The sequence below is a fragment of the Penicillium griseofulvum genome (genome assembly GCF_001561935.1).
Source record: "Penicillium griseofulvum strain PG3 chromosome Unknown contig_79, whole genome shotgun sequence".
In the NCBI taxonomy this organism is placed as follows: Eukaryota; Fungi; Ascomycota; class Eurotiomycetes; order Eurotiales; family Aspergillaceae; genus Penicillium; species Penicillium griseofulvum.
In genome coordinates this window covers 1,371,523-1,395,842 of record NW_024467420.1, presented here as the reverse complement: position 1 = coordinate 1,395,842, position 24,320 = coordinate 1,371,523, and the positions used below count along the sequence as shown (strand labels likewise).

Below are 24,320 nucleotides of genomic sequence, written 5' to 3'. Positions count from 1 at the left end.
TGGATCCGTAGTCGTCAAAACGTCATGTGAATCGGGTTGCGCCACGGAGCCCTGGAGTTTGTGTTGTATCACTGACTTCCTATACACGGGTGCTCCCCAGAAATAAACCATGCGATTATTGTCTGGGGCAGACTTTGCCGCTTGTACCGTGTAGAAACATCTGCATACCTTCTTCCTTCCCCTCCTTCTATAGAGAATTCGTGGCCATGGGATCTTTACCGAACCCTATAGTGCTAGGAATATCCCTCACCACGCCAACTGCCATCTAGGTCATGACATCATGGCTCATACGCCCTCGCAGCGACAGCTTGTCGCTATCTCAGTCACAGAGCGCGTCTGCTCTGCGATCTCACTAGTTGGCGCTTTTGTTATCATAGCTAGTTTCATCGGTTCACGCTCATTTCGGAAACCGATCAACCGCCTCGTTTTCTACGCGTCATGGGGCAATATGATGGCCAATATAGCGACTATGATTTCGCAATCGGGGATTCAGGCTGGGTCTAGTAGCTCCTTGTGCCAGCTCCAGGCTTTTTTCATTCAGTGGTTAGATCTTCCTCCCTTTTGCTTGATTCACTGGGTATCCATATTCCCGTGCCTTTCTAAATGCAGATAGGTTCATGCCCGCTGACGCGTTGTGGACATTCGCCATGGCGTGCAATGTCTATCTAACCTTCTTTCACAAATATGGCTCAGAGCAACTGCGCCAGATCGAGTGGGTGTATGTCGTGTGTTGCTACGGCCTCCCCTTTATCCCATCCTTCACATACTTCTTCATCCACACCCATGCCCGAGGCCAGGTCTACGGCTCCGCAACTGTGAGACCATCTATAGAACCATGTACCTTTCCCTTATCAAAAATCCTAATATTAGTTGTATAGCTTTGGTGCTGGGTCGCATTACCATGGGACTACCTTCGCATTGCCGTCTTCTATGGCCCTGTGTGGTTCGTTATCATCCTCACCTTCGCCATCTACCTACGCGCAGGATCCGTCATATACCAGAAACACCGCGAGTTGCGTAACTTCAGTGGTATCGAGTCTCTCAGCTCTAACACGCAGCCCGATGCCCCCCTCGTCATAAGCTCGGGTATCCATGTTACCAGCGAATTTACCTGCCTACCGCCAATGCACCAGCCCGTGTCGGTCAGTGATACACGGAGTTTCACAGTCTCCTCGTTTAGCCCATACTCCGTGTCGATCGAGGGCGGCCTGATCGATTCCTTCAACATACAGCATGACCTAGAGGAAAACTCCTCGCCTACTCAGGGTCTGAGTCGCCCCCAATCGGACCCAACTCCGCTCCGCACAGAGGGGTCTATCAAGTCGGCGCGGCACGAAAGCGGGGACTCGAATGCGCAGCGGCGGAAGGCGACAGAGGCGAGCTCCGCGGCTTGGGCGTATACGAAATACGCGATATTGTTCTTTATCGCGCTGCTTGTAACGTGGGTAAGTGGTTACATTCTTAACTCAATTCCTTTCAACGCAGCGTCAAAGTCTAATATGGTACAGGTTCCCTCCACGGCCAACCGAGTATACGCATTTGCTCACCCCAATGACTTCTCGTTCGGGCTCAACTATGCAGCGAGTTTTGTGCTTCCTTTACAGGGTTTTTGGAATAGTCTTATTTACGTGTCGATCTCATGGCCAGCGTTTAAGACGCTGTGGAATGATTTGCGGGGCAACTCGACGAGGTTGGGAAACATTTAGTTGCTTGTCATGTCATGTCATTGCTCGAGGTGCAATGGCCCGAATAGCATACCTGTGATATAAAGAGTGGCACATAAAATGGGTACTATAGATCCCACGCTTTTGACAATCCTCGTTCAATGCTGCACGAAGCTTCTCCATGAAATCGCCGAGACCGTGACCAGTGGCTCCTTCAAATTCGCCGGATCAATGTTATGTGACTATAGGAGTCCTCGGGTATAGGTACTATGACAAAACTAATAGTAAAGAGAGGGTGAACTTAGACAATGTGTACTTAGTACTGCATGTCATTCTTTTTGAGAACATGTCCTTGGCTTTACTAAATAACGGAGCTCTCAATTTGGAACGGGCCTTAACGTTGTGAGAAATTCCTGAAAGGACTTTATATTCTTATATTCATTGCTTATCGTATGGAAATAATTGAATTACACTATATCAAATTCAAACAGACTGGTAAGCATCCCTCAGCAAAACAGCTTCTTGCGCATGGTGTTCCTTGACAAACCCTGTAGCCACACTAGCCGTTGCTTCACGTCCCGCAAAGCGTAGCCGACGGCCCTTGTGCTGTACCGTCGTATCAAAGATAGTCTCGAGTCGACTCCGAGTGAATGCCCATGGGCCATCATTGAGGGATTCCTCTTGACACCATACGACATCCAAGGCGCTAGGATACTGATCGAGATTTTCCCTCACCTCTTGCCAAGGGAATGGATGAAGCTGTTCGATACGCGTTATGGCTGTATCCGTAATGTTGTGGGTCTCACGATATTTTGCTAGTGCCATGTAGACTTGTCCCGTGCAGTAGATCACTCTTGTGATATCAGAGGGGTTGGAAATGGACGCTCCATCGGCATGGGCTGAGTCTGGGATCAGAGGCTTGAACTTCGATTCTCCGATAAAATCGCCGATGTTAGATCTTGCCATCGGATGCCGAAGAAGAGATTTTGAGAAGAACATGATCAGCGCTAGACATGTGTTTTAGTAAGAAAAAGTTCCGATATTGTGCATAAGGCAGATACTTACGCTTCCTGAATTCACGATGTAGCTGTCGTCTGAGCACGTGGAACATATTTGCAGGGGTAGTCATGTAGACAACTTGCATATTGGCATCTTGGTGCTGTCTAGCTAACTTCTCTGGAGATGGGAAGAAGCGAGCATCCTCATTACACAACTGTAAGAACCGTTCCATGCGAGCCGATGAATGCTCAGATCCTTGTCCATCAAACCCATGCGGTAGGGATAATACAATACCAGATCTCAGTAACCATTTGGACTCAGCGGATGAAATGAATTGATCAATTATGCATTGGGCGTTGTTTGCGAAGTCGCCAAACTGTGCCTCCTACATCACTAATGCATTAGGGTGCATGCAAGAGTATCCGTAGTCAAATCCCATAATGCCGTATTCACTCAAAGAAGAGTTCCCTACTGTAAATCGAGCTTGGGTGGGACTTAGTGAGTCGAGCGGAGTAAATTTTGAACCGCTATTTTGATCGTGGATGACTGCATGACGCTGGGAGAATGTGCCGCGCTCGACATCTTGGCCTGAAATCCGCACATGGTGACCTTCAAGACACAGACTTCCCACTGCCAGCGCCTCTGCTGTGCCCCAGTCAATTTCCCTTCCTTTAATAAGACTCTCTTGCCGTTTTTGAAGAATTCTGTGTAGGCTTTTGTGCACAGTGAATAGTTGCTCTAGGACCCCCGTCTTACTTGCCACCGTATCGACGACATCTTGGGTGATGGAGGTTGATTTGGCAGGAAAGACTTCCTGGGAGACTTCATCCGGCCTTTTCATATCTTGCCATTGTGTTGTAAGATACTCACGTTCGAGGCTTTGCGGGTTCTTGCTGTTTGCGAGGCTCTCGCTCAGCTTCGCCTACACCTCTGCTTCCATCTGCATCACTTCTTCGCGAGTGACCACCCCTTCCTGTACTAACTTGCTGCTGTAAAGCTCTAACTGGGTGACCTTATGTGCAATTTGCTATTACATCAATGGCTAAGTAAAGGACGGCTAATCCATCTCATTGTATCCATTCTTCCGATAGCAGATCATATCGATCAAACAGTCCTTTGCAAATTTGGCACAGTAACCGGCTGTAAGCTTGCAGACAAACACGACAGCTTCGACATCATCTGTATTTACGTGGAAAACAGGTGCACCGATGGTTTTCACGATATCGGATACATTGGATGATGTTCGTGCGGAATCCGGATCTATAGTGAATCCGACTTGATTGTTAACGACTAAATGGATTGTGCCACCAGTCTCGTACGACTTCAGCGCAGATAGTCCCAAAGTCTCATAAATAAACCCCTGCCCGGAAAATGCAGCGTCGGTGTGACTGTTGAAGACCATGGTCGATGCCCGGTCCTCTTCGTTCTGCTGCTGCACAGCTCGGGCCATGTCCTGGGCAACGGGATTCTGGGCTTCCAAATGAGAGGGATTTGGGAGAATAGAAATATTAACCTTCTTTCCCGAAGGTGTTTCACGCTCGTAGTTCATTCCCAGGTGGTACTTGACATCTCCTGGAATACCGTGTCGAGATTTCAATTCGCCCAAGAATTCGTTGAAGATCAGTTCATTTGGCTTTCGGGTGACATTACTCAAGACATTTAATTTCCCACGGTGACAGCATGGAAATATGATATTGCGCACACCGTACTCTGCCGAGGCATCGATCACTGCCTTCACTGCTGGAAGCTGGCTCTCGACGCCCTCCAGTCCAAATCGTTTAGCATTTGGAAATTTGGCAGCGAGGAATTTGTCAAAATTCGTAGACCACACCAACCGATCGAGTATCCTCTTCTTTTCTTCTGCTGGGAACTGATATGGTTCGGGGGATTCAATGCGCTCCCGAATCCAGCTGCGCTCTTCATTGGTTGCGAGATGGGAATATTCAGCTCCGATCGAGCCGCAGTAAATGGATTTGCATGTCGTGAGAATCTCGCGAAGGGTCATATATTGGCGGGTTGTGGTTTTGAAGGAAGGAAGAACTTGGGGTCCGAGTGCAAACTCTCGGTCCAAGTCATACTCGGTAAAGCCGTAAAAATCCAGTAGTAATTCTGGTGGTGGCGGCGCTTTACCTGGAAGATCCAAGGGATTAGTGTTTGCTACTTGGTGACCAAATTCTTGAAATGCTCGAACAAGCCGCTGAATTCTAACTTGATCGTCAACTACTGTGGACGGGATGCGCAGGGCGTTAGTATCAATATTCAGGCCCGGAAGCATTGGCGAGGACCCCGGACCACACTGAAATGGTATGTACCGGGGAGGCTGGAGTAAATATTCAGGTGGTTGCTTCCCAGCTTCTATTGCCTCGAAGTATCTTTTCCATGAGATATCAACTGAAGCAGGGTCCTTCCGCCACTCCGCATACATGTCATCCATATAATCTGCCGAGTTTCCCTGTAGAAAACTGTCCAGGTGAATCTATAAAAACTTTAGAGTCAGCATTTCTATAATCCTCAAGCAGGGTCAGATCAAGTCCAGCGTACGGGTCGAATTTGTGTATAAGTTTGCTGGTATGGCCTCGTGCGATGGGCTTTAATTGCCTGTCTGGCACATCTTACGCGCAGGCGTCCAGCCCGCTTATTCAAGGAAGTCCCAAGAAGAAACATGATTGAAATCAAAGAAAAGAGATTTAGTACCCTTTTCTATACATCGAAACGCTGCGAAAAGGCCCAGGGCGAACGGTACAGGATCAATAGTGGAAAGACTTGGAAATATTTGAGGCCTATTTACACAACTCTGAAGATACCAACCAAATCATTTCTCATTACCTCAAATTAGTCCCTTCGGTGAAATTCTGCTTTGCCATATAACCGCGAAGTAACCGGCAAAAGCATCGGGTCGTGGTTCCGACATGCCACGCTCTCTCTATTAGAATTTCTATATATTTTGCTGCGCATTGTCCTTTTTAAATGTTCGAAGTCTGATATTATTAAATAGCAGAGATTATGTAGATGTTGATATGATTGAAAACACCAGTACTCGAGGAGTCCATATGAAATCGAATAAAGAAGCATCTCAGCTTTACCATCCTACTTGAATACAGGCCTGTTCCGGCATATCAGGCTTTCGATATTCTAAGATAGATAGGTAGCTATGTAGCTTCAAAGGGTCATTTGGCAGGTGCCCACATTTTTCCAAGGTTCCTAGCTTTGGGTTCAGCTATCATATAGATACAACTGAAGAACAATGGCTTGGTTCTTTGATTGAATTCTGTTGGACAAGCGGTTCCATACTGCGGATATTGGAATTGAGAGCGGGATTCAGATGACTCTAGGTCTAGCTTCTCTTCAGCTTAGCTGCTCTGTTCCCAGGCAAAACGCATAAGCCGCTTCTCAGCGGGAGTACCTCGGACAATTGCCTAAGTATTAACGGGAAAACTAACACGGTAGTACCGAACAAATGTGTCAATGCTGGTATACTGTAGTATCGCCCTTTGGCCATGCGACAAATTATTCTAGTGCTATCAATAAATGTCGTTACTGTCTTGGTGATGACGTTGTCTTCTATATATCTATATAGACATTCCCGATTGTGTTCGCCACCACCAGCGTTATTCAGGCGATTGTCGACCTTTATGGCAGCAGCTTTGCAATTGTGCTGCAGCCTGCATTAAGCGGTTTTCGTTTTCCCGGACCGTCTTCATCACCATTTTGATTGCGTTATCCTCGCTGGATGGACTAGACGGTCGACTGGTGTCGATTTCGGCGTTCTCGCTAGATACAAAAGACGCCGTAAGTTTGTCCACCGAGTCCCCCAGGCTGTCTAGTAGTTGCAAGGCTGACTGGATCATTAACCCAATGTGACTCGCCGGATCATCGACGGAACACACCCCGATTTGTAGCGAGGGCAGTGGAATGGGCATGCCTTTGGCCAATGCAGGACCGAACTTTTCAGCGGTCTGCGAGAAAATATTATAATAAGCTTCGATCAGCCGCATGTATGTAGATAAGGCATGCAGCAGTGACAGTTGGTCGAGCCTTGTTCCTGGCTGTAGTGGTTCCGTATCTGAAGTTACAGGCGTGCCTTGAGGCGTGGCGATAAGCTGCTGGAACCGCGAGGAAAATGTGGAGGATGCGGAAAGCGGTATTTGCCAATGCGTATTCTGCACAGCGGGCGACTGAACTGAGGAATTTCTATTTACTCGCAAAAGCTTGATCAATCGTTGCGTGAGAAGGAAGATGATGTCGATCGTACATTCTGATGACGAAGGGGAATCGGAGCTATCTGGTTCGGAGGTCATCGGGGCTGGGTTATATAGCAGGGGTTCCATCGACGTGAGTCGAATTAAGTCAATGTCGAGCTCCAAAAGATTTTCCATAAAATTTTGTATAAATTGAGTCTGTGAACCGATCTTGCGATGGGAAGTAGGTCCCAACGATCGCTCCGAGTTCTGAGACGGCAGTGGCGGGATGTCCGGGCCGATTTTGTTTCCATTGGGCACAGTTGGCCCGGGAAACGATTCGAGTAAAGAGAATTGATGATCAGGAATTTGAGCGTAAGGAGCCGTATTGTGGGCAGGAAAACGTGAGAACATGCTAGATCCCGAAGGTGCTCCGGGAAGATTTATAGGCAGTGTCAAGCTTGCCGGGAAGGAAATGTCCTGGTCGACACCCATGCATAGGTTCGACAGCGTCGGCTCGGGGGTCTCCATACCAGCAATGGGGATTCTGTCGACGGTGAATGCTTGACGATTATCTTCTGCATCTTCCCTTTGCAGCAGACCCCGGTATTAGTGGTCAGACTCCGTGTGTTCTAGGGGGTCAGGGGTACTCAACCTGTTCAGCAAGTCAATATCTCCCAAATGCGCATTCGGTGAACAAGCCACCTGGGACGCCAGTCCCATGGCCAACGGCCTGTCGCTGGTCCATTTGGATATGTGGGACCCGTTACGGCGATCCTGATGGGTGGGCCGACGCCCGCGGTTCGAAGGACTAAACAAGCAATTTGCGCCCGCTCTCACACAGCGGCTGCATTCCCCTGACTCGTTGCGGTGACACCTTAGTTTTAGGTCATGACAGCGATCGCAAGCCTGTCGCGATGGTTTTTCGTACATTTTGAGAGACAAGCTTAAAAAATATTGAGGAGGGGAGGGTGGATTCGAGTTCAAGGCGGTTAATCCGGACCGACAGCTTGGGCAAAAAAGCGAAGGAATTGTGTACACAAGTACATAAGTACACCAGTAAGTAGAAAATCAATACGCAAATCCGAGGGATATTGATATATATCGCCTCACCAACATAAAACTAAAAAAAAAGAGTACCCTATTTTCACATGGAAAATGATTTATGGGATATTTGCTGGGGGACGCTGCTAACCCTGAAATTTATAGGTTAGAGGGTCCCTATGGCTCTACGAAACAGGACGTGCTAAGTTAGGCAAGTCTAATCCTAAATGGAGATCGTCGATGTAGGTAGACCCTAGATATTGATTGTGATTTCGGAAGCGAAGCGAAAGCGAATTACGTGTTCCATAAGTGTTGCCTTCTGTTGATGTTATGCATCAATGATATTATCAATACCGCTGCCCTACCCGTCCACGGGTAAAGCGTCTGTAGATATATGCAATAAATTACCATGGATTAACCCCACAATCTATAATCAGATCTTGCTTCCAACCTTGGAAGGTTACCAAATATTCGGCGACCTAGGACCAATCACAGGCCAGAGCGCCCAATGGGGAAGTTGACTTATATACAATGACCGAACCCATTCAGCATCGGCGATGTTGACAAAGAGACCTCCTATTCTTTGAAATCAGTTTCTGACCATGGCCATTTCCTGCAATCAAAACTTCAGGTTTCTAGCTTCCATACTTCTCAATCAACTTTGACTTTGTGCTCCGTACTCAACGTCAACATGTCCAATGCTTCGGATACTAGTACCCAGTCTGTCGAGAAGAAGCAGGGTAGAGGATGGCGCTTCTGGGCAATTTACTTATCACTATGCATGTCAATACTACTAGCTGCGGTCGAGTCAACGGTCACGTCGACCGCGTTGCCGTTCATCGCGGATGAGTTGCATGCAGGCAAGAACTACGTTTGGTTTGTCAACTCCTTCTTCTTGACGAGGTAAGTCAGATACCATCTTTCAACCCGAGTCAATGAAGAAAATAAATTAACAATACATCTAATGGCAAGTGCTTGCTTTCAGCCCCTTTTTGGACAGACTGCGAATTTTTTTGGTCGACGATGGTTGATGATCGGCTCGGTGGCCGTGTTCGTCCTCGGCAGCGGCATCAGCGGTGGCGCGATCAATTCTCCCATGATAATTGCTGGGCGATCAATCCAAGGAATTGGAGGTGGCGGTATCAATGTAATGATCGATATGATCGTTAGCGATATGCTTCCATTGCGCGAGCGAGGAAACTTCATGGGTATGATCTTCGCCGTGTTCGCCGTCGGCACCTCCCTTGGTCCATTTATTGGAGGTGTTATTGTACAGCATAGTTCCTGGAGATGGGTTGTAAGTATCCAAGCCCCGTTTATATCTGAGAGAATGACAAGGCTAACACGGTTTGATCAAAGTTTTATCTCAACCTTCCTATTGGTGGAACAGCGATGATATGCCTGTTTTTCTTTCTCCATGTCAACTACCAAAAACAGCCATGGCAAGAAAAAGTCAAGCGGATCGACTATATTGGCAACACACTTCTCATGACTTCTATTGTCTCTATTCTCCTCGCTCTGACCTGGGGCGGTACTACCTACGCCTGGTCAAACTGGCGAATCATCGTCTGTTTGGTTCTCGGTCTCATTGGTATGATTCTATTCCACTCGTTTGAGGCCAGTCCATGGTGTCGAGAACCTATGATGCCACCACACATATTTCGACACCGTACTTCGTTCGTTGCCTTGGTTGTATCCTTTATCCATAATATGCTTACCTTCTGGGTGATCTACTTTGTACCGGTGTACTTCCAGGCCGTGAAGCTTTCTACCTCTACTCGCGCCGGTGTACAGTTTCTACCTAGTGTGATTCTCGCCGTGCCGACTGCCATTGTCGCAGGTGGCCTCCTTACCAAGTGGGGCCGCTATAAGCCTATCCATATCGTCGCTACGGCTGTGATTCTTCTAGGATTAGGTCTCTTTACTCTCTTCGATGCCGACTCCAGTCCAGCAGAGTGGATCATTTTCCAAATCATCACTGCAATTGGCTTGGGTCTTCTTCTCACAACCACTCTAGCTGCAGTGCAGGCTCCCCTAGAAGAGAAGGATGTTGGACTTGCGACGGCGACATGGGCATTTATTCGCAGTTACGGTGCTATCTGGGGAATTGCAATTCCAGCTGCTATTTTCAACACCGAGTTCGCGCATCTGTCAGGCCGTATCTCAGACCCCGCTGTTTCGGCGCAACTTGCGGGTGGAGAAGCTTACTCTCACGTCTCTTCAACCTTTATCAAGTCACTTGCTCCTCAAGTTCAACGGGAGGTAGTCAGTGTGTACACTGATACCCTGAAGCTAGTTTGGTATGTCTCACTAGCTTTTGCTGCTCTGGGATTCATCATTACCTTCTTTGAGAAGGAGATGATACTACGGACCGAATTGGAGACGGAGTATGGAATCAAGGATGAGAAGGAAGGCAGGGAAAAGGAAACCACCGCCGAGGTATAGACAAGGCTGTTTGAAGATTGAAGATTTCAATGTTTATGTTGTATTTTTATCTTTTTGTATCGCTATTCATTTTTATTTCCTGGTTTCTGTATTTTCGAAGTACAACATATGAAATTCTCGGATATCATGAGGATAAAGCGGGCGGGAAACGAAGTGGTTGATCGGTGGTCCCTGAGGGCGAGATCACTCGAGCAGGAAGAGGCGGTTTAGAACAGAACCATGAAACTGACGATCACCCCCGGCTCGTTCCTTTGCTTGTCTGAGATAGAGTGGAATTCTGAGACAAAAACAATTTTCGCTAGTACTCTCCAGATTTTGGTGGGCGCCTGGGCGGTCGGGCGGGCCAGTAGCTCTAACATGGATCGATGTCTCTCACTTCCATTGCCAAACTCCTCATTTTACTACATCTCCAACACCAACTCCATTGTCACCACCTCCGCTACGAAAATGACCGACACTAGAACACTTCCTATAGATGAGTCTGATTTTGGCGACTTTGTGAAGAATGAAGAAGAAGAACTCGACCTCGAGGAGCTTGTTGAGCCATGGTGCAGATACAAAACAGAGGGCGAAGAAAATTCCCTCTATCCTATTTTCCTCGGAGAGATGCTCAACGGAAGGTAGTTGGTTGAACATAAACTTGGCTTTGGGGGTGGATCGACTGTCTGGATGGCCTTTGACATTCAAGACAAGAAGAATGTTGCCCTCAAAGTCATGCGTCCTGGGGAGTGGGGAGTGAACGAAATTCGGATTCAGGACGAAATCAAGAAAATCCAAGACCCTTCTCATCTTGTGATATACATAGCGACTTTCGTTCTTCCCCGCGACTATAGGGTCTTGGTATTTCCTTTAATGGGCCCATGCATTGACCCTATTGACCTGAAAACGATTCCTATGGCCACTCGCATGTCTGCCGCTCATCAGTTACTCAAAACTCTGGCAAATTTACATGACGCTGGAATTATACACCGCGGTAAGTAGACTTTTTTTTTGCCTCTCATTTCTCTCTTTGCTACATTCTAAGAAGAACAAAAAATCATATAGATCTAAACGAGAGGAATTGTATGTGGGGAATGGCTTCTCTTGATGGTCTTAGCAGAAGTGCTAAATATAAAGCACTTGGTCGGCCATTAAAGCAAAGGATACCGTCTATCGTCGATCTCTGGAAACAGGGCGAGCTTGTGAGCCCTGTAAAGGTCCCATGGGAACTATGCACTGAGGAATTCTATCTCGGCGACTTTGGGCTATCAAAAAAGATCAGCGATCCAATCAATCAGCACGGCTACCCACCAATACAATATTGTTCCCCTGACCGGCTTCATAATCAAGAGCCAAGTTTCGCCTGCAATATATGGAGCTATATGGTTGTTTTCTCCATGCTCTACCTTACTTTTGGGCCATTCTCTACGTTTCATGAAGGGGGGCCTGTGACTGGGTTGGTCGAGTCTCTAGGCCCTTTGCCGGAGGGGTGGAAAGGCCTCTATATCTACCAGGGTAGTGGGCTAGACTCCTGGTACGACCAGTCTCGAAATCCCAACCCTGAGTACTCCCTTGCGTCAAGAATTGCACGTTTCCGTCCCGACGCCGATCCAGTCGAGCGGCAGCATGTGGAATCTATCATGTTAAAGGTCTTTACTTTTCACCCTGAGAAACGACCGAGTGCAAAGGAGCTCCTTTGCGATCCTTCATTCAGAGCCCTTATGGACAGATATGGGTGCTGAAATTTGGAGAGAGGAGGTATTGAATGAAAATTCAAGTTATATATCTTTGTTGTCATTTTCCGAAACCGCGGCGAATATTATCCGCCGAAATACCGCAATGTTCAAATAAGTGTGCCAGATATCTGGCTACATGGAACTCTCCCAACTCTGTTCATACTTAGGCAATGTCCATTTAAAATCATACAGGCTTTGACGCGTCAATGACGAGGCAGATTCCTAGCCCCGCTACTCGCGACGATCCTCTTAAACAAGGAAATCAGCCGGAGTCCGGTTAATCGAAGTCCGAGGTGGGTGCCGGGTGGTGTTAGAACATCGGGGGAAATAGCCGTCTTAGCGAGGGAGTCGCAAGTTACACACTGTCGCCGACACCCTATAATAAGTGATGTAGATGAGTTGTCTAAGGGGAAGGGGGTGGCGGAGCTCAGGAGCTCGGTGATTCGGGCCAATGGCAAAAATACCTCACCTACAAGGCGTCGGAGAAAGGAAATCGAAAAAGAAAATAGGTTTGTTGGATGGAGGGGGAAGAGTAGGGGACTTTATAGAACCACGCACGGGAACGCATATGGATAAGGTGCGCTAAACCGAAACGGTCAAGACTAAATCTAAGTGAGTAATTCACAGTCCCCATCCGATATGGTGTAGTGGCTAACATCGTCGTCTCTCACACGACAGCCGGGGGTTCGATTCCCCCTATCGGAGTTTCTTTTTTTCTTTTTCTTTTTTTTCCCTCCATCAACCCTAAGAATTTACAGTTCTTAGAAAAATTGGGAGGCTAGCTCGACTCATTTGTAAGATTAAACCAGTGGCCCAGTAAAGTTCCTCAGTGCATTTTAAAACCTAATTAATGAATATAGGTTTTGAAATTTACTTGCCCTTCGTCGGTCATAATGATATATATATATACATTGGCGATCGTAGGAACAAAGCTATAGTGAATATATATTTTAGGCTGCCATGCCATTCCTGTAAATAAACTTTTAACAATTTAGCTCCTTTTGCCCTTTAACATCCTTTGGAAGCTGGCAACGTAGCCGTCAATGTCTGCATGTGTAGAACTCTCCGACAACCATGCACCCTCAGCGTGACGCGCCTTGGTGATCCTCTTCCTCGTCCTAGAGTAGACAGCCGATCTCAGACTCTTTGCAATACCGACACCAGGGTATACTACAACACCAAACATGGCGCAGCCCGCTTTAGCTGTCATATTTGCCACGCCCTTGCCAATGCCAGACACAGCACCCTTCGCACCATCCTTTTTTATTCCTTCGTAAGGCTTCACGACCAAATCGCTCACTGCCTCCACCATCCCCAATGCAAACCCTGTGCCACCAAGAGCGAATCCACTCTTGATGTCAGTAACGGAGCCGTCGTGCTGTGGCCTTTCGCCATATAGTCGAGGGATATTGCGTAGTCCCTCCGTCATGGCGAGTGGGATGTCGACAGTCATGCCTTTTAGCGCAGTTGGCACAAAATTGGCAAGACTTTTCGCTGAAGATCCGGCCATTCTCCCTGCAAGCCGAGCTCTATGAGATCTTGAAGCTGACGATGTACTTTCCATGGTAACTATGCTCTTCGCATCGTCGGCCCCCTCTTGTGAAATTTCCAGGGAGCGCTTATCGGTAGAGCTGGTTGTAGGTCTTTGTACAGCTTGACTCGAGGCACTCGCCAAAGGCTGATCCCTGTGGCTAACTTGGTAGTTTTTATATTCCTCAAAGGGCTTATAGAACGTTCCCAGGACGGAATCAAGGAGTTCTGTTGTGGTTCCCATAAGCGCAGAAGCTCCGCCTGTGACAGGGTCCCATCGACGATTCTCTATCACAATGGGCTTAATTGCATGCCTGAATATTGGTTAGTTAGGTAGGTGCACAGGACTAGAAGCTTCACGTACGGTTTCAGTCGCTTTGGATCAATCGACTTTTGTGCGACTAGCGTTGCTGCCGCAACTTTTGACAGTTTTACTTCCGTATTGCCCGTGGAGTAAGACCATACTGCTGGTCCCCCTGGACATATATCACAGGAGATCCGCTCCAAGGGAAGATGTGAATGAAAGGAAGCGGCAGCGGCTTGGACTCCGGTTTCGGAAGCCATTTTCATCGCAATCACAGAGGCAGCAGTTATCGCTTGTTCTGTGAAGCAATATCGAATTCCTTCAGCTAATGTGGCAGCGCTTAGCTCTTGGTGTGGGATGGGGACTGGGCCAGCACCCGCTGCAGCGACCATAGCTCCCCAGAATGGTTGGCTAAGAAGTAAGTCTCGAGCTCGTTTGAAAGTAATCAGGTGTCAAGTCACTCACTCTCCGAAAAACGGGACGATAATCGTAGGTCTTGCATTCCGCAAGCCACAAGCCGTTGTACCAGCACCTCCATGATGTACCACCGCCGCCACGTGTTGGAAGAGCCACTCATGAGGGCAATCACCGATGAAGTATAGGTTGTCGCTATGTTCTCCCTTTAGATTGGACCAGCCTTTGGAAATGATAGCTCGAACACCAGCAGCATTTACCGCGTCAAGAATAGCTGCATTAATCCTGATCGAGTCCTCAAGCACAATACTCCCAAAGCCAATATATATTGGCGGTGGACCGGACGATAAAAAGGCCTGGAGGTCACTTGGGGGGTCGTATTTTGGGGTGTCACGGAAGAAGAAACCGCAGACGTCTACATATTGTCAGCCACGTTCGTCGATACCTAGTGCGCTCCTTCGAAAGGGACTCACCAATATAAGAAGGCCAATCCAACGGCTTGGGTATAAGAGCCGGAGACCAACAATATGTGAATGGAACTTTCAAGATTTCAGAAAGTTGAGGACCTTCAAACGTAGCCACTTCTTCTAAATCAAGTTCTTTCCGCCATCCATTGACTACATCCCCTACTCTAAGAGAATACATTAGTACGATATACATATGTTCGGCTAGAATAGAGCCTTACCCTTGCCATGTAAGCCAATTGACAAGATCATATGAGGCATAATTCTTGAACCCCTGGTCTGGACTGTCTGCCTTGAAGTTGGCCAGGGGATGTGGAAAAGCCCTTGTACTGCTCCAAGGCATGGTAAACATCAAATGTACCGGAACGCTGAGAGCTTGAGCACAGTGAACATGTGCAAAGCTGGGTGGGTTGGCGATGATAGCATCAGCCACGAATGGGTGTCCTGTTATTAGGTCTGGCTCGATACATGATTCCCAACACCCATCTAGCATCTCCCTAATCATGACGCGCTTGCGACGGATGTCACCCGCTTGAATGCTCTGCATGCTAGGGATGAGTCCGGGAGTCTTGACCATGTATGCCATCAGTTCTCTTGGATCGCCTCCAATTGGGTAAAATTCCAACCCAGATTCCCTAACGAAATCTTCAAACATATCATGTGTGGCTAGACGCACGCGATGTCCATATCGCTGGAGCTCATTTCCCAGGGCAATGAAGGGCTGGACATCACCCCGACTTCCCACAACTTGGATCACAACGTTCAATTTTACAACCCAGCGTTTTGAAGGACTTGGCTCGAAGTGTTCCGATATGTGATCAGGTCTAACGGCTGTAGAGTCGGGACGTGGCGTCGGTAGTTCGGAGTATTCAGGCGGAGGTGTAGAAGGTCTGAAAAGGGGGCTAGTGTAGAGCTTCGAAAGACTGCGTACGACCTTTGAATCCCAGTCGATATCAACGCGGCCGGTATCTATTCTCGCCAGTCAAATATTAGCAAGTGGAACGTCAAGTCCATCATCAACATACCCTCACGGATAGTGAAAAGGGGTCGAAAGAAAAGTAAACGCACCGTTCAAATTGATACCACTAATATCAGCAGCGGGAGGACTAGTAGTATGTGACTGTGTGATTGGTTCGGCAGGTAGCTCGAATACGCATTCCGGAAGGTCATTGCTAGCCATGTTCGCTACAGCGCGCAGTTTTTCGTATTCAGTGAAGGTGAAGTTGAGAGAACTACCACCAAAAATGACGTGTGAAAATGATCCATGGATGCAGAATGGACCTAGAAATAAGGTTTGATCATTGGCTTGCAATTAAAGTTCGATATTAAACGAATACGGCGCGGCTTCTTCGCCTGTTTGGCTGAATCTCAGCCTAACTTTAAGCTTAACCACGAAAGTGGGGCGTATTCGTATACGGCACGTTAACTTTTTATCAAAAAAGGGTGAGGTTCTTTTTTTTAAAAAAATTTCGGAAAAAGTGGCGAATCTAGGCAGCATGAATAGAGATCTACTGAAGCTCCACCGCCACTGGATACGGAATGGGTACGAAGTGGTATAAAGGTTATACATCAAAAAGTCGTTTATATAACCGTCCACCTATAAAACAAGTATATCTAAATAGAATAATATCTGAGGAGACCACCGAAGAGAATACTGAAAAGACCACTGAAGGCCTTTACACGGCCGACTAGCTTGTAATAGTAATTCAAGTATCTTAAATATTCTGCTAGCCTTCAGAAAATGAGGCATCAGGGCATCGATATTGCCTAGAAATTGGGGTTTGGCCCCTGGCGTCTATACCGCTGCGTAGAATGGGTCATTAATAATGACATAAATAGTCGCCTGTAAGTCCTGTCTCCTTTGAGTTAGAAGTCTGGTTGATCTACAACTAGAAGACTTGTGACATACGGATAAGCGCAATCCCTAGTCGATTTCACCTCGTATTAACGGCTAGTGGGTCTACTCATATATCCTAAAATAGTATACGTTTTTGGCTTCGGCTTTAGGCGGCTCCCGCACTACCGCTTTTCTTCAACTACCGTAGGCACCGGCGTTGCAGTTAAGTGGTTCCTCTCACTGGGCATGAAACTCGTTTAGGGCCATCGTGTTCGTACATTGTTCTGAGGCCGTGTGGACATCGGCCCAGAATGTGTCCTGGAGTTATGGCATTCATTACTTGTTTCCATCGATTTTCCCAGCTATAAAGTCCTTGGATCTCCCACCGTTGAAAGTTCAAATAATTCAGTAACGAAGAGACAGAAAAGAGATCGCCAAATACAATCATGAAGACCTTTGCCACAATCATCACCGGGCTCCTCGTTGCCGCCGAAGGAGTCTTCGCGTTTCCCAGCACCGGTACCACTCCGCTGAGAAAGGAAGCAAGCAAGAAGGATATTCTTATCGGGTCTGGAGCGATAAACCCGACGTATCTCAAGGATCCGAGGTTCGCAGACGTTCTTGCCAACCAATTCAACAGTCTGTCCCCCGAAAACGAGCTGAAATGGTCGTTCATCAACCCGAGCAAAGGGCACTACGACTGGGATGCGATCGACCGCCTCGTTGCCTTTGCGGAAGAAAACAACATGGCGGTTAAGGGACACGGGCTCATCTCGAGCTGCTGTAACCCCGACTTCCTGCTCAACATCACCGAACCTGCAGCCATTCGTGCTGCGATGAAGACTCACTTTGAGGCAGTCATGCACCGATACGACGGCAAAATGGACCGATGGGATGTCGTCACTGAAGCTTTGCAAACGCAGGGTGGTGGTTTGAACAACAACACCTTCTCCAAAGTGCTCGGACCCGGCTACATCGAAGATGCCTTCCGCATTGCCCGAGCAGCAGCCCCAGATGCCAAGCTATTCATCAATGAGAATCTCGTCGAGTCGCTCCCAGGCAAGCGCCAGGAACTCTACAACCTGGTCTCCGCCCTCGTGGCGAAGGGTGTCCCAATCGACGGAGTCGCCCTGCAGATGCATATCACCGAAGTAGCCCCTACGCCGGGCGTGCTCACGGAGATGGTCAACTACTACAACGCGCTCGGATTGGAGGTGACAATTGCTGAAATGGATGTTCACACGCTTAACAACGCACTCGAGACTGATATTTACGGTGCCGTTATCACCGAGGCCCTTGATGCAGGAATCACCGAGATTAGCTTCTGGGGCTTCACAGATAAGCACGCCTACACCTGGCTGGAGGGCGCAAAGCCATTGATGTTCGACCAGTGCTACAAGCCCAAGAGTGAATTTTATGCCACTCACGCTGCCCTCAGCAAGTTTGTCAACCGGTCCTAGGAAGCTCGAGCAAGATCGAGCTATCAGACATTGTGCTTTACACGCGCGGTCACAGACCGAAGGATCGTAACCTTGCGGGTCCGAAGAAAGTTCCAACTTTCTAACGTACTGTTTTCTTTCATTTAAAGCTCTTAACAGCCTTATTTTGTTTTATATGTACTCCGTATATTATGCCACAAATCCATCAAGTGCGCATTCCAAATTGATAAATTGACTTGTACCATGACTTGTTCACTATTGCCACTATAAAGAATGCTTCCTTCATGGCCGTGGCGGTGGCCTTAAAAAGTAGTACCTTGATTTCTGTTGCACATGGACGTGCGGTAGTTGCACATGTGCCTTTCACTGGGGTTGTAAAATGCCAGTTGGTTGGTCCTGTGGTCCCGTATTGGCCCAAAAGGCCGGCCATCCCTGAACGCTTTCTGTAGTGCGTGTACTGAGTCTTCCGTGATGGGGGCCATTCAACGCGGGTATCTTCTTGCTAGTGTGTTGTACTGCATTTCTGTCAAAACGTCAGCGCCTGATTGGCTTTAATACACTAACTCCCCACAACTATAAGGGGGTATACAGTTTTGCACTTTTTCTTCTCCTAGAACAGTATGATAGATAGAGGAGGGAAATGAAACGAAAAACGAAAAATAAATAAATAAATACAAACATGCATGTGATATGTCCAATTGGGTATCCGTATATTTTCCTGATACAAATCACCAGAAACGCCAAAGAAAATCCACCGGGCCGGGCCTGTATATGCAGATACATAAACACATTGTCAGGCAGAGACAAGAAAATCATCGGGTGCATCACAGTCATCTAATCTGTATGCGTGGTAAAATCGGAGACAGTAGAGGTCCGATATGAGGGGGGAATGCAAGAGCATGACTGGAAAGGTGGGAATCATGATAGAATACTCGGACAGGCAATGGGCATTTCGTGTTGTCAACGATCAGAGATTCGTCACTTGGTATTAAACCATCCACCGTTTTCCCATTCCCTCTCGGGGGTGTATGTCGCTGCTTCTCGGGCGTAAGGATCACATAGACCGCCCAATAGAACGTTCAAGCGAGCAAAGTTGATAGGTTTCATGACCCAACCATCAAATCCAGTATCAATGTAGGCTTTTAAATCCTTTTCAACTAAGGAGGCGGACACAGCAAAGATAGGTACTCGATTATTGCGTATAGCTTTGTCGGAGAGTGCTTCCTTGGGTATCTTGGATTCAAACTCGCGAATCGCTCGAGTGGCTGCCATTCCGTCAAGGATCGGCATCTGGGGAAGGTTAGCACGAGTGAAGAGAATGGGAGGAGTGTCTCCATCATACCTGAATATCCATCAACACTACATCGAAGGCTTTGGTGGCTGAGGCAAAAGCAATTTTGCAGGCTTCACCATTGCTTGTCAATTCAACGGTGTGGCCAAGTTTCGTCAACCGCTTATGTATAATCTTACTATTGATTGGATCGTCCTCGGCAACAAGAACATTGAGTGGTTCGTAGTCTGTTGTTGAGGGTGCAGTAGTTGGGACGGCAGAGGACGGTGGTCCAGAGGAGGGAGCTTGTGATGCTTCTGTGACTGATGGCACTCTCGGGAAATAAGAGCTATTTTCAATAGTAGGGTCGATTTGTGGTGATTTGAGACTGACAGAATGTTGTGAGATTCGTAGAGCACTCATCGGCACCCCCGAGTCTGTGACATTCTCCAAACCCGGAAGAGGGGGAGTGGCATGTGGCTGAAGTGTGGGTGGCGGCGTATGCGTGACTGTAGCCAAACTTGAATGCATGTCCTGCGGGGCACATGATCCCTTTATAGTAGATGGTGAAGCAAGAGGAGGGTTCACATGATTGCTGCAGGCGCTGGCAGGACTTGACAAAAGATTCGGCCGTCTCGGTTCCAAATCCTGGCTGGTGCTTCTCTTGAGGGGGGGTTCTTGCATGGCACTAATGAGTCGATCGGCGTGACTTCTCCCACTGCGCCCGCTTTGTCCACTGCGGGAACTGGCCCCACTGCGAAGGCTTTCTGTACTTCGCCGTCTGGCGTCGGAAGAGTCGGGTGCTCCGGGAACTAGGGTAAACTCCTTGTCTGAAATCAGAGGCGTGGTAGAAACCACATCGGTTTGAAGAGAAATTTCATCTGCATCTCCATTCAAAACTGTTCCCTCTGGCAACCGAAATTGTAATAGAATCTTGAAATGACTGCCCTTCCCTTCTTCTGATCTCACAGCGAGCTGACCCTGCATGTTATGAACGATCCTTGCTGTGAGAGCAAGACCCAGACCTAATACACGTTTTTGCGGTGGGTTCTGCGTGTTTTCTTCCTCTTCGGGGTAATTGTCATCGGTAGATACTTGTTCGAGTTCGTGAAAGAGTGTCTTCAACTTTTCATGCGACATGCCCACCCCGGTATCAACAACCATAATCTCTACTCCCACATGGTCTGGAATGTTTTGAGTTGCAGAGCGCCGTATTTCTGTCGTGACCGCACCAGATTTGGTGTGTTGAATGGCATTTGAGATAACATTCGAAAGGACTTGCCGCACCCGACGCTGGTCGCCGAGAACTGACTTCGGAACGCCTGAATGTACTGAAACAGTGTATGAGATGTTCTTCCGCTTGGCGTCACCAGACAGCATGTCAGCCGCTTCTCTGAATGTTGATTCAAGGTCAAACTTCTCATCTTTAATGAGGTCCTGGCCTTTTTCGGTATTCGTCAAGTCAAGGAGATCGTTGATCACGTAAATTAGCGATTTGGAAGCTGAATGAGATTTGGTCAAACTCTCTCTGGTTTCATCGTCTAGCGCACCCTCAAGTGCAATCTCCAAATAGTTAACGATGGCATTTAAAGGGGTCCGAACTTCATGTGCAGAGTTGGCCAGAAGTAGTCGAGTGAGTTGCGAGTTCTGCATAGCAGCTTCCTTCTGCCTCCAGACTTTGATAAATTTTCCATAAACCACTGTTCGGGGTATGTTAGCTTTCGAACAATCAAGACAAATATTCAGGATGTCCAAGGAAGAGAACTCACAACATAAGACTGCCGCCGTCTCCACGTCCGTCTCCGTCCACTCTCTACTTTGTGACAGAACTGTCTCCCGCCATGCTGTGAAACTTTCCCGGGGTTCTAGATATCCCGCGGTCTGCTTTCGCTTTTCAATTTCATAAGGATTGCCGGCCCATTTGATCTCAGTGAGGTGTCCACGGCGGAAGAATGCGATAAAGTCACTACCACGAGTAGACAGGGGCACATATAGTACACCGGAGATTACCTTCAATCCCGGGGCGTAATGGAAATCAGGGAAATCCTTGGCGATGTCGTGCGACGCAAGCACTGAATCCAATTGACGTACACGAAGGAACTCTATCAATGCAAGCACCTCCTGGGAGTTATTGTTGTCACCGAGAATTTTTGTTTCATCTCGAATCGACAGAACACCGTAATCCGCATCAAATAGTTGTAGGAGATCATCCGATGATGCAATGATGTAGCCTGATGGGTTGGCCTCAGTTGGGACAGTGTTGATTAGTTTTCGGGCTTGAAGGCGAGAGGCATATGAAAGCCGCTCGATGTTTCGAGACACAGTGTCGCCGAGGAGCCGGCACATTTTTCGTATCGGGAATGACACACGCATACCGGCATTGCCATAGCTATGACAGGAGATCAACCCCCAGAGATCGTTGAAAGCATTGACGCTTATTGACATTGAAGACCGCACTTTCATGTGTGCCAAATATTTCACGTGAATTGGGGACATCGCGCGAAGATAGGCATGAGTCATGTCCAATGGAGATTCGAGATCCTCCAAGGTCCGACACACAAGTCGAGAGGTGACTTGGTCACGATCGTATAAGAGCCGGACCTTGTTGATTTTGTAAAGCTCTCGGGCTTGCGCGGGGATATCGGATGCAGGGAAATGAAGACCCTTGTAGAGATCAATAGTAGTATTAGGATCAACTAACTCGGCCACAACCATGCCGTTCCAGCTGCTGTCGAACTGATAGATCAGGACCCGGTGAAAGCCGGTCAGCTCCTTAACTAATCCCGCCGTTGTATTAAGCAGCTGGTCTAGATCATTCGTCCGGCCCAACTGCTCCTGTATCTGAGTTAAGATACTAAAAGCTTCCATAGAAGATGCCTCGCCCTTCCTGCGGCGGGCATTCCTGAGAACACGGAGAGGCTGGCTGATGTTGATCGTGCTCTCAGCGAGTTGATCTGCTGTTGGAATAATGCCGAGGGTGTCTGTGGGAACTGCCGGAATGTCAGAACCCTCAACATTCAACGGGTTCACCTGGTCATCTTCAAGCTCGAATTCGCAAACAATCAGATCCTTCTGTGTCTGAGGGACATGTGTGGCGCACCAAAGCTTGCGGCGCTCCCCATTAGCTGTGCGAATGGACATACTGAAAACTTCTGGCCCATCAATCGATGGATCATGTGCGTCATCACGGACAAAGTCAATGTGGTCAAGTAGATTGTCCGCCTGATCCTCACTCAAAATATCACAGAAGCTTTTCAACTCGAAGAGTTGCTTGGGCGAATACCCCAAGAAGTCAGCCGAGTTCTCGCTCACAATGCGGACTACGAGCTGATTTGGTGACTCTTCACGAAGGGCAATCATGAAACCAAAACTCTGAACTGCACCGGGGATGCGAATGGGCTCATCCTCGCAGTATTGGAATGCTTCTCCATCTCGTCCTGTGATCACGGCATGGCCATTATCCGTCATGACATGTTTGAAGCGAGCAGTGATATGATCATGGGTTTCAGCGTTGCCGCGCTGGGTATGCAAGGAAGGGGGCGCGGTGGATCCGCTTCTAGCCTGAGTATCGCCTGGGGCAGGTTTCGCGTAAATTTCGGGGTGCTGATTAACCTCCGATGCCAAAGAATGTGCCCCAAGTTCGGTTTTTGCATCTGTAGCATGTGTCTCGTGGCGTGGGATGTCGGTGGGTATGGTAGGTTCGGCGTGTTCGGGATCGGGGCGATGAAGGTGATCGGAAGAAAACTGCGAGTGTAGTTGCTTCCACGTCTGCTCATCGATGAGTGTGTACTGTCGAGCTCCTTCTCGGGTTGGCGATACTGCATCCCGGGAATGCGCCGAGTCCGAACAATGAGGGGCGGTAGGATCAACCGAAACAACCGACCGAACGGGGAACACACGCTCGGTGGGTTCAAAGTCAGCACTTGGCTGCTGAATACTTGTGATCGACTGTGCTCGATCCCTAGTCTCAGAATTTCCTTGTCCTAGCTGTGGAGGCTCATTCCGTTTCGGAGATGCAACACTCTCCGACCGTTTGCGCGGGGACCCCAGCACGATGGGCTTGGGATGTGGAGACGACATCTCCACTGTTTAGACTGTCGTAATAAAAGTAGCGCGGCTTAACGGCCGCATAGCAGCGTGGTACTGGTCTCGACTGAGAATTGGAGAGATATGATAAAATGTGGTGTCAAGTTTTACGGGCATACTACCCCACGGCTAGTACCAGCTTTGGATTTCATGCCTTTTGACCGCCTGGCTCACCGCCGATTGTGATAATTTTTTATATAATTGCTCTATTTCTCCTGGGCTCAACCTATATAACTAGAAATGAAGACATACGATAGTTGAAGAATTGCTCTACTCCCGTGAATGATAGTTGCTTGCATGGTTTGTCTCTTTGTTGGCATTTTTGTGTACAAGTGCTCCCAGGTACCTGGCACCCTGTCATTAGCGTAGCTACCGTCTTGAAGCTGGATCAGGAATAAAAACACTTCGTTGTTGGCAGTGGATCTCAGAGATGTGACCCTTCTAAGCCTTCCAAATCTCTGGGTAATTAAGCCGATCAGGGGCAAAAGAAAAAGCTTTGGGAGCTACCCAGATTGACCCTATTGCTGAAACATTTTCATAAGAAGCACAAAGGAAAGAGGAGAAGCAGTGAAAGGAAATAAGCCACTTTTCAACAACCTACAGGATCATTCTGAGGCTACTTGAGAGCCTGCTCTAATGCTCGGCACATTATTCTAGGCCTCCCAAAAGTCACCCAAATCTGGTGAACATCCGCTTCATGCGCAAGGAATTTGAAATTCGCATCGCTAAATATGGATAGAGCTACATCAGCAACGTGCAGACAAGATAAAGCATTAGGTTAGGCGCCCGGCATAAATGAAGCATTTATTTAGGCCCCCTGCATGAACGAAGCATTCAGCTCCCGCGACGATCACAGTCGGAAATGGGCTCTCCGGAACCCTAAAACCCGAACCCTGACTTCGAATCAACGGTACTAGTCACTATAGAACAG

General features: G+C 48.0%; 8 protein-coding genes across 8 annotated transcripts; 3 read left to right on the top strand and 5 right to left on the bottom strand.

The window, feature by feature from the left end:
• Positions 1-280: 280 nt before the first annotated feature.
• PGRI_004600 (uncharacterized protein) lies at positions 281-1,706 on the top strand (the record flags this gene model as incomplete). The annotated part of the gene is made up of 4 exons (XM_040788173.1): positions 281-543; positions 614-815; positions 879-1,445; positions 1,509-1,706. The coding sequence occupies 4 exons, from the start codon at positions 281-283 to the stop codon at positions 1,704-1,706; spliced, it is 1,230 nt and encodes a 409-aa protein (XP_040651945.1).
• A 441-nt stretch (positions 1,707-2,147) lies between these two features.
• Positions 2,148-3,504, bottom strand: PGRI_004590 (uncharacterized protein; the record flags this gene model as incomplete). Its single annotated transcript, XM_040788172.1, has 3 exons — positions 2,148-2,671; positions 2,730-3,048; positions 3,136-3,504. The coding sequence occupies 3 exons, from the start codon at positions 3,502-3,504 to the stop codon at positions 2,148-2,150; spliced, it is 1,212 nt and encodes a 403-aa protein (XP_040651944.1).
• A 216-nt stretch (positions 3,505-3,720) lies between these two features.
• On the bottom strand, positions 3,721-4,938 carry PGRI_004580 (Dehydrogenase, E1 component; the record flags this gene model as incomplete). The annotated part of the gene is made up of 1 exon (XM_040788171.1): positions 3,721-4,938. The coding sequence occupies one exon, from the start codon at positions 4,936-4,938 to the stop codon at positions 3,721-3,723; it is 1,218 nt and encodes a 405-aa protein (XP_040651943.1).
• Positions 4,939-6,271: 1,333 nt separating this feature from the next.
• Positions 6,272-7,372, bottom strand: PGRI_004570 (uncharacterized protein; the record flags this gene model as incomplete). The annotated part of the gene is made up of 1 exon (XM_040788170.1): positions 6,272-7,372. One exon carries the CDS (start codon positions 7,370-7,372, stop codon positions 6,272-6,274), a length of 1,101 nt encoding a protein of 366 aa, XP_040651942.1.
• A 1,204-nt stretch (positions 7,373-8,576) lies between these two features.
• PGRI_004560 (Major facilitator superfamily domain, general substrate transporter) lies at positions 8,577-10,954 on the top strand (the record flags this gene model as incomplete). Its single annotated transcript, XM_040788169.1, has 5 exons — positions 8,577-8,625; positions 8,683-8,788; positions 8,858-9,182; positions 9,245-10,324; positions 10,643-10,954. The coding sequence occupies 5 exons, from the start codon at positions 8,577-8,579 to the stop codon at positions 10,952-10,954; spliced, it is 1,872 nt and encodes a 623-aa protein (XP_040651941.1).
• A 2,082-nt stretch (positions 10,955-13,036) lies between these two features.
• On the bottom strand, positions 13,037-15,937 carry PGRI_004550 (glycosyltransferase; the record flags this gene model as incomplete). Its single annotated transcript, XM_040788168.1, has 6 exons — positions 13,037-13,889; positions 13,940-14,290; positions 14,345-14,708; positions 14,767-14,924; positions 14,979-15,726; positions 15,826-15,937. 6 exons carry the CDS (start codon positions 15,935-15,937, stop codon positions 13,037-13,039), a joined length of 2,586 nt encoding a protein of 861 aa, XP_040651940.1.
• A 1,103-nt stretch (positions 15,938-17,040) lies between these two features.
• PGRI_004540 (endo-1,4-beta-xylanase) lies at positions 17,041-18,054 on the top strand (the record flags this gene model as incomplete). Its single annotated transcript, XM_040788167.1, has 1 exon — positions 17,041-18,054. One exon carries the CDS (start codon positions 17,041-17,043, stop codon positions 18,052-18,054), a length of 1,014 nt encoding a protein of 337 aa, XP_040651939.1.
• A 957-nt stretch (positions 18,055-19,011) lies between these two features.
• fphA (putative sensor histidine kinase/response regulator) lies at positions 19,012-23,383 on the bottom strand (the record flags this gene model as incomplete). Its single annotated transcript, XM_040788166.1, has 3 exons — positions 19,012-19,323; positions 19,376-21,003; positions 21,073-23,383. The coding sequence occupies 3 exons, from the start codon at positions 23,381-23,383 to the stop codon at positions 19,012-19,014; spliced, it is 4,251 nt and encodes a 1,416-aa protein (XP_040651938.1).
• Positions 23,384-24,320: the final 937 nt, after the last annotated feature.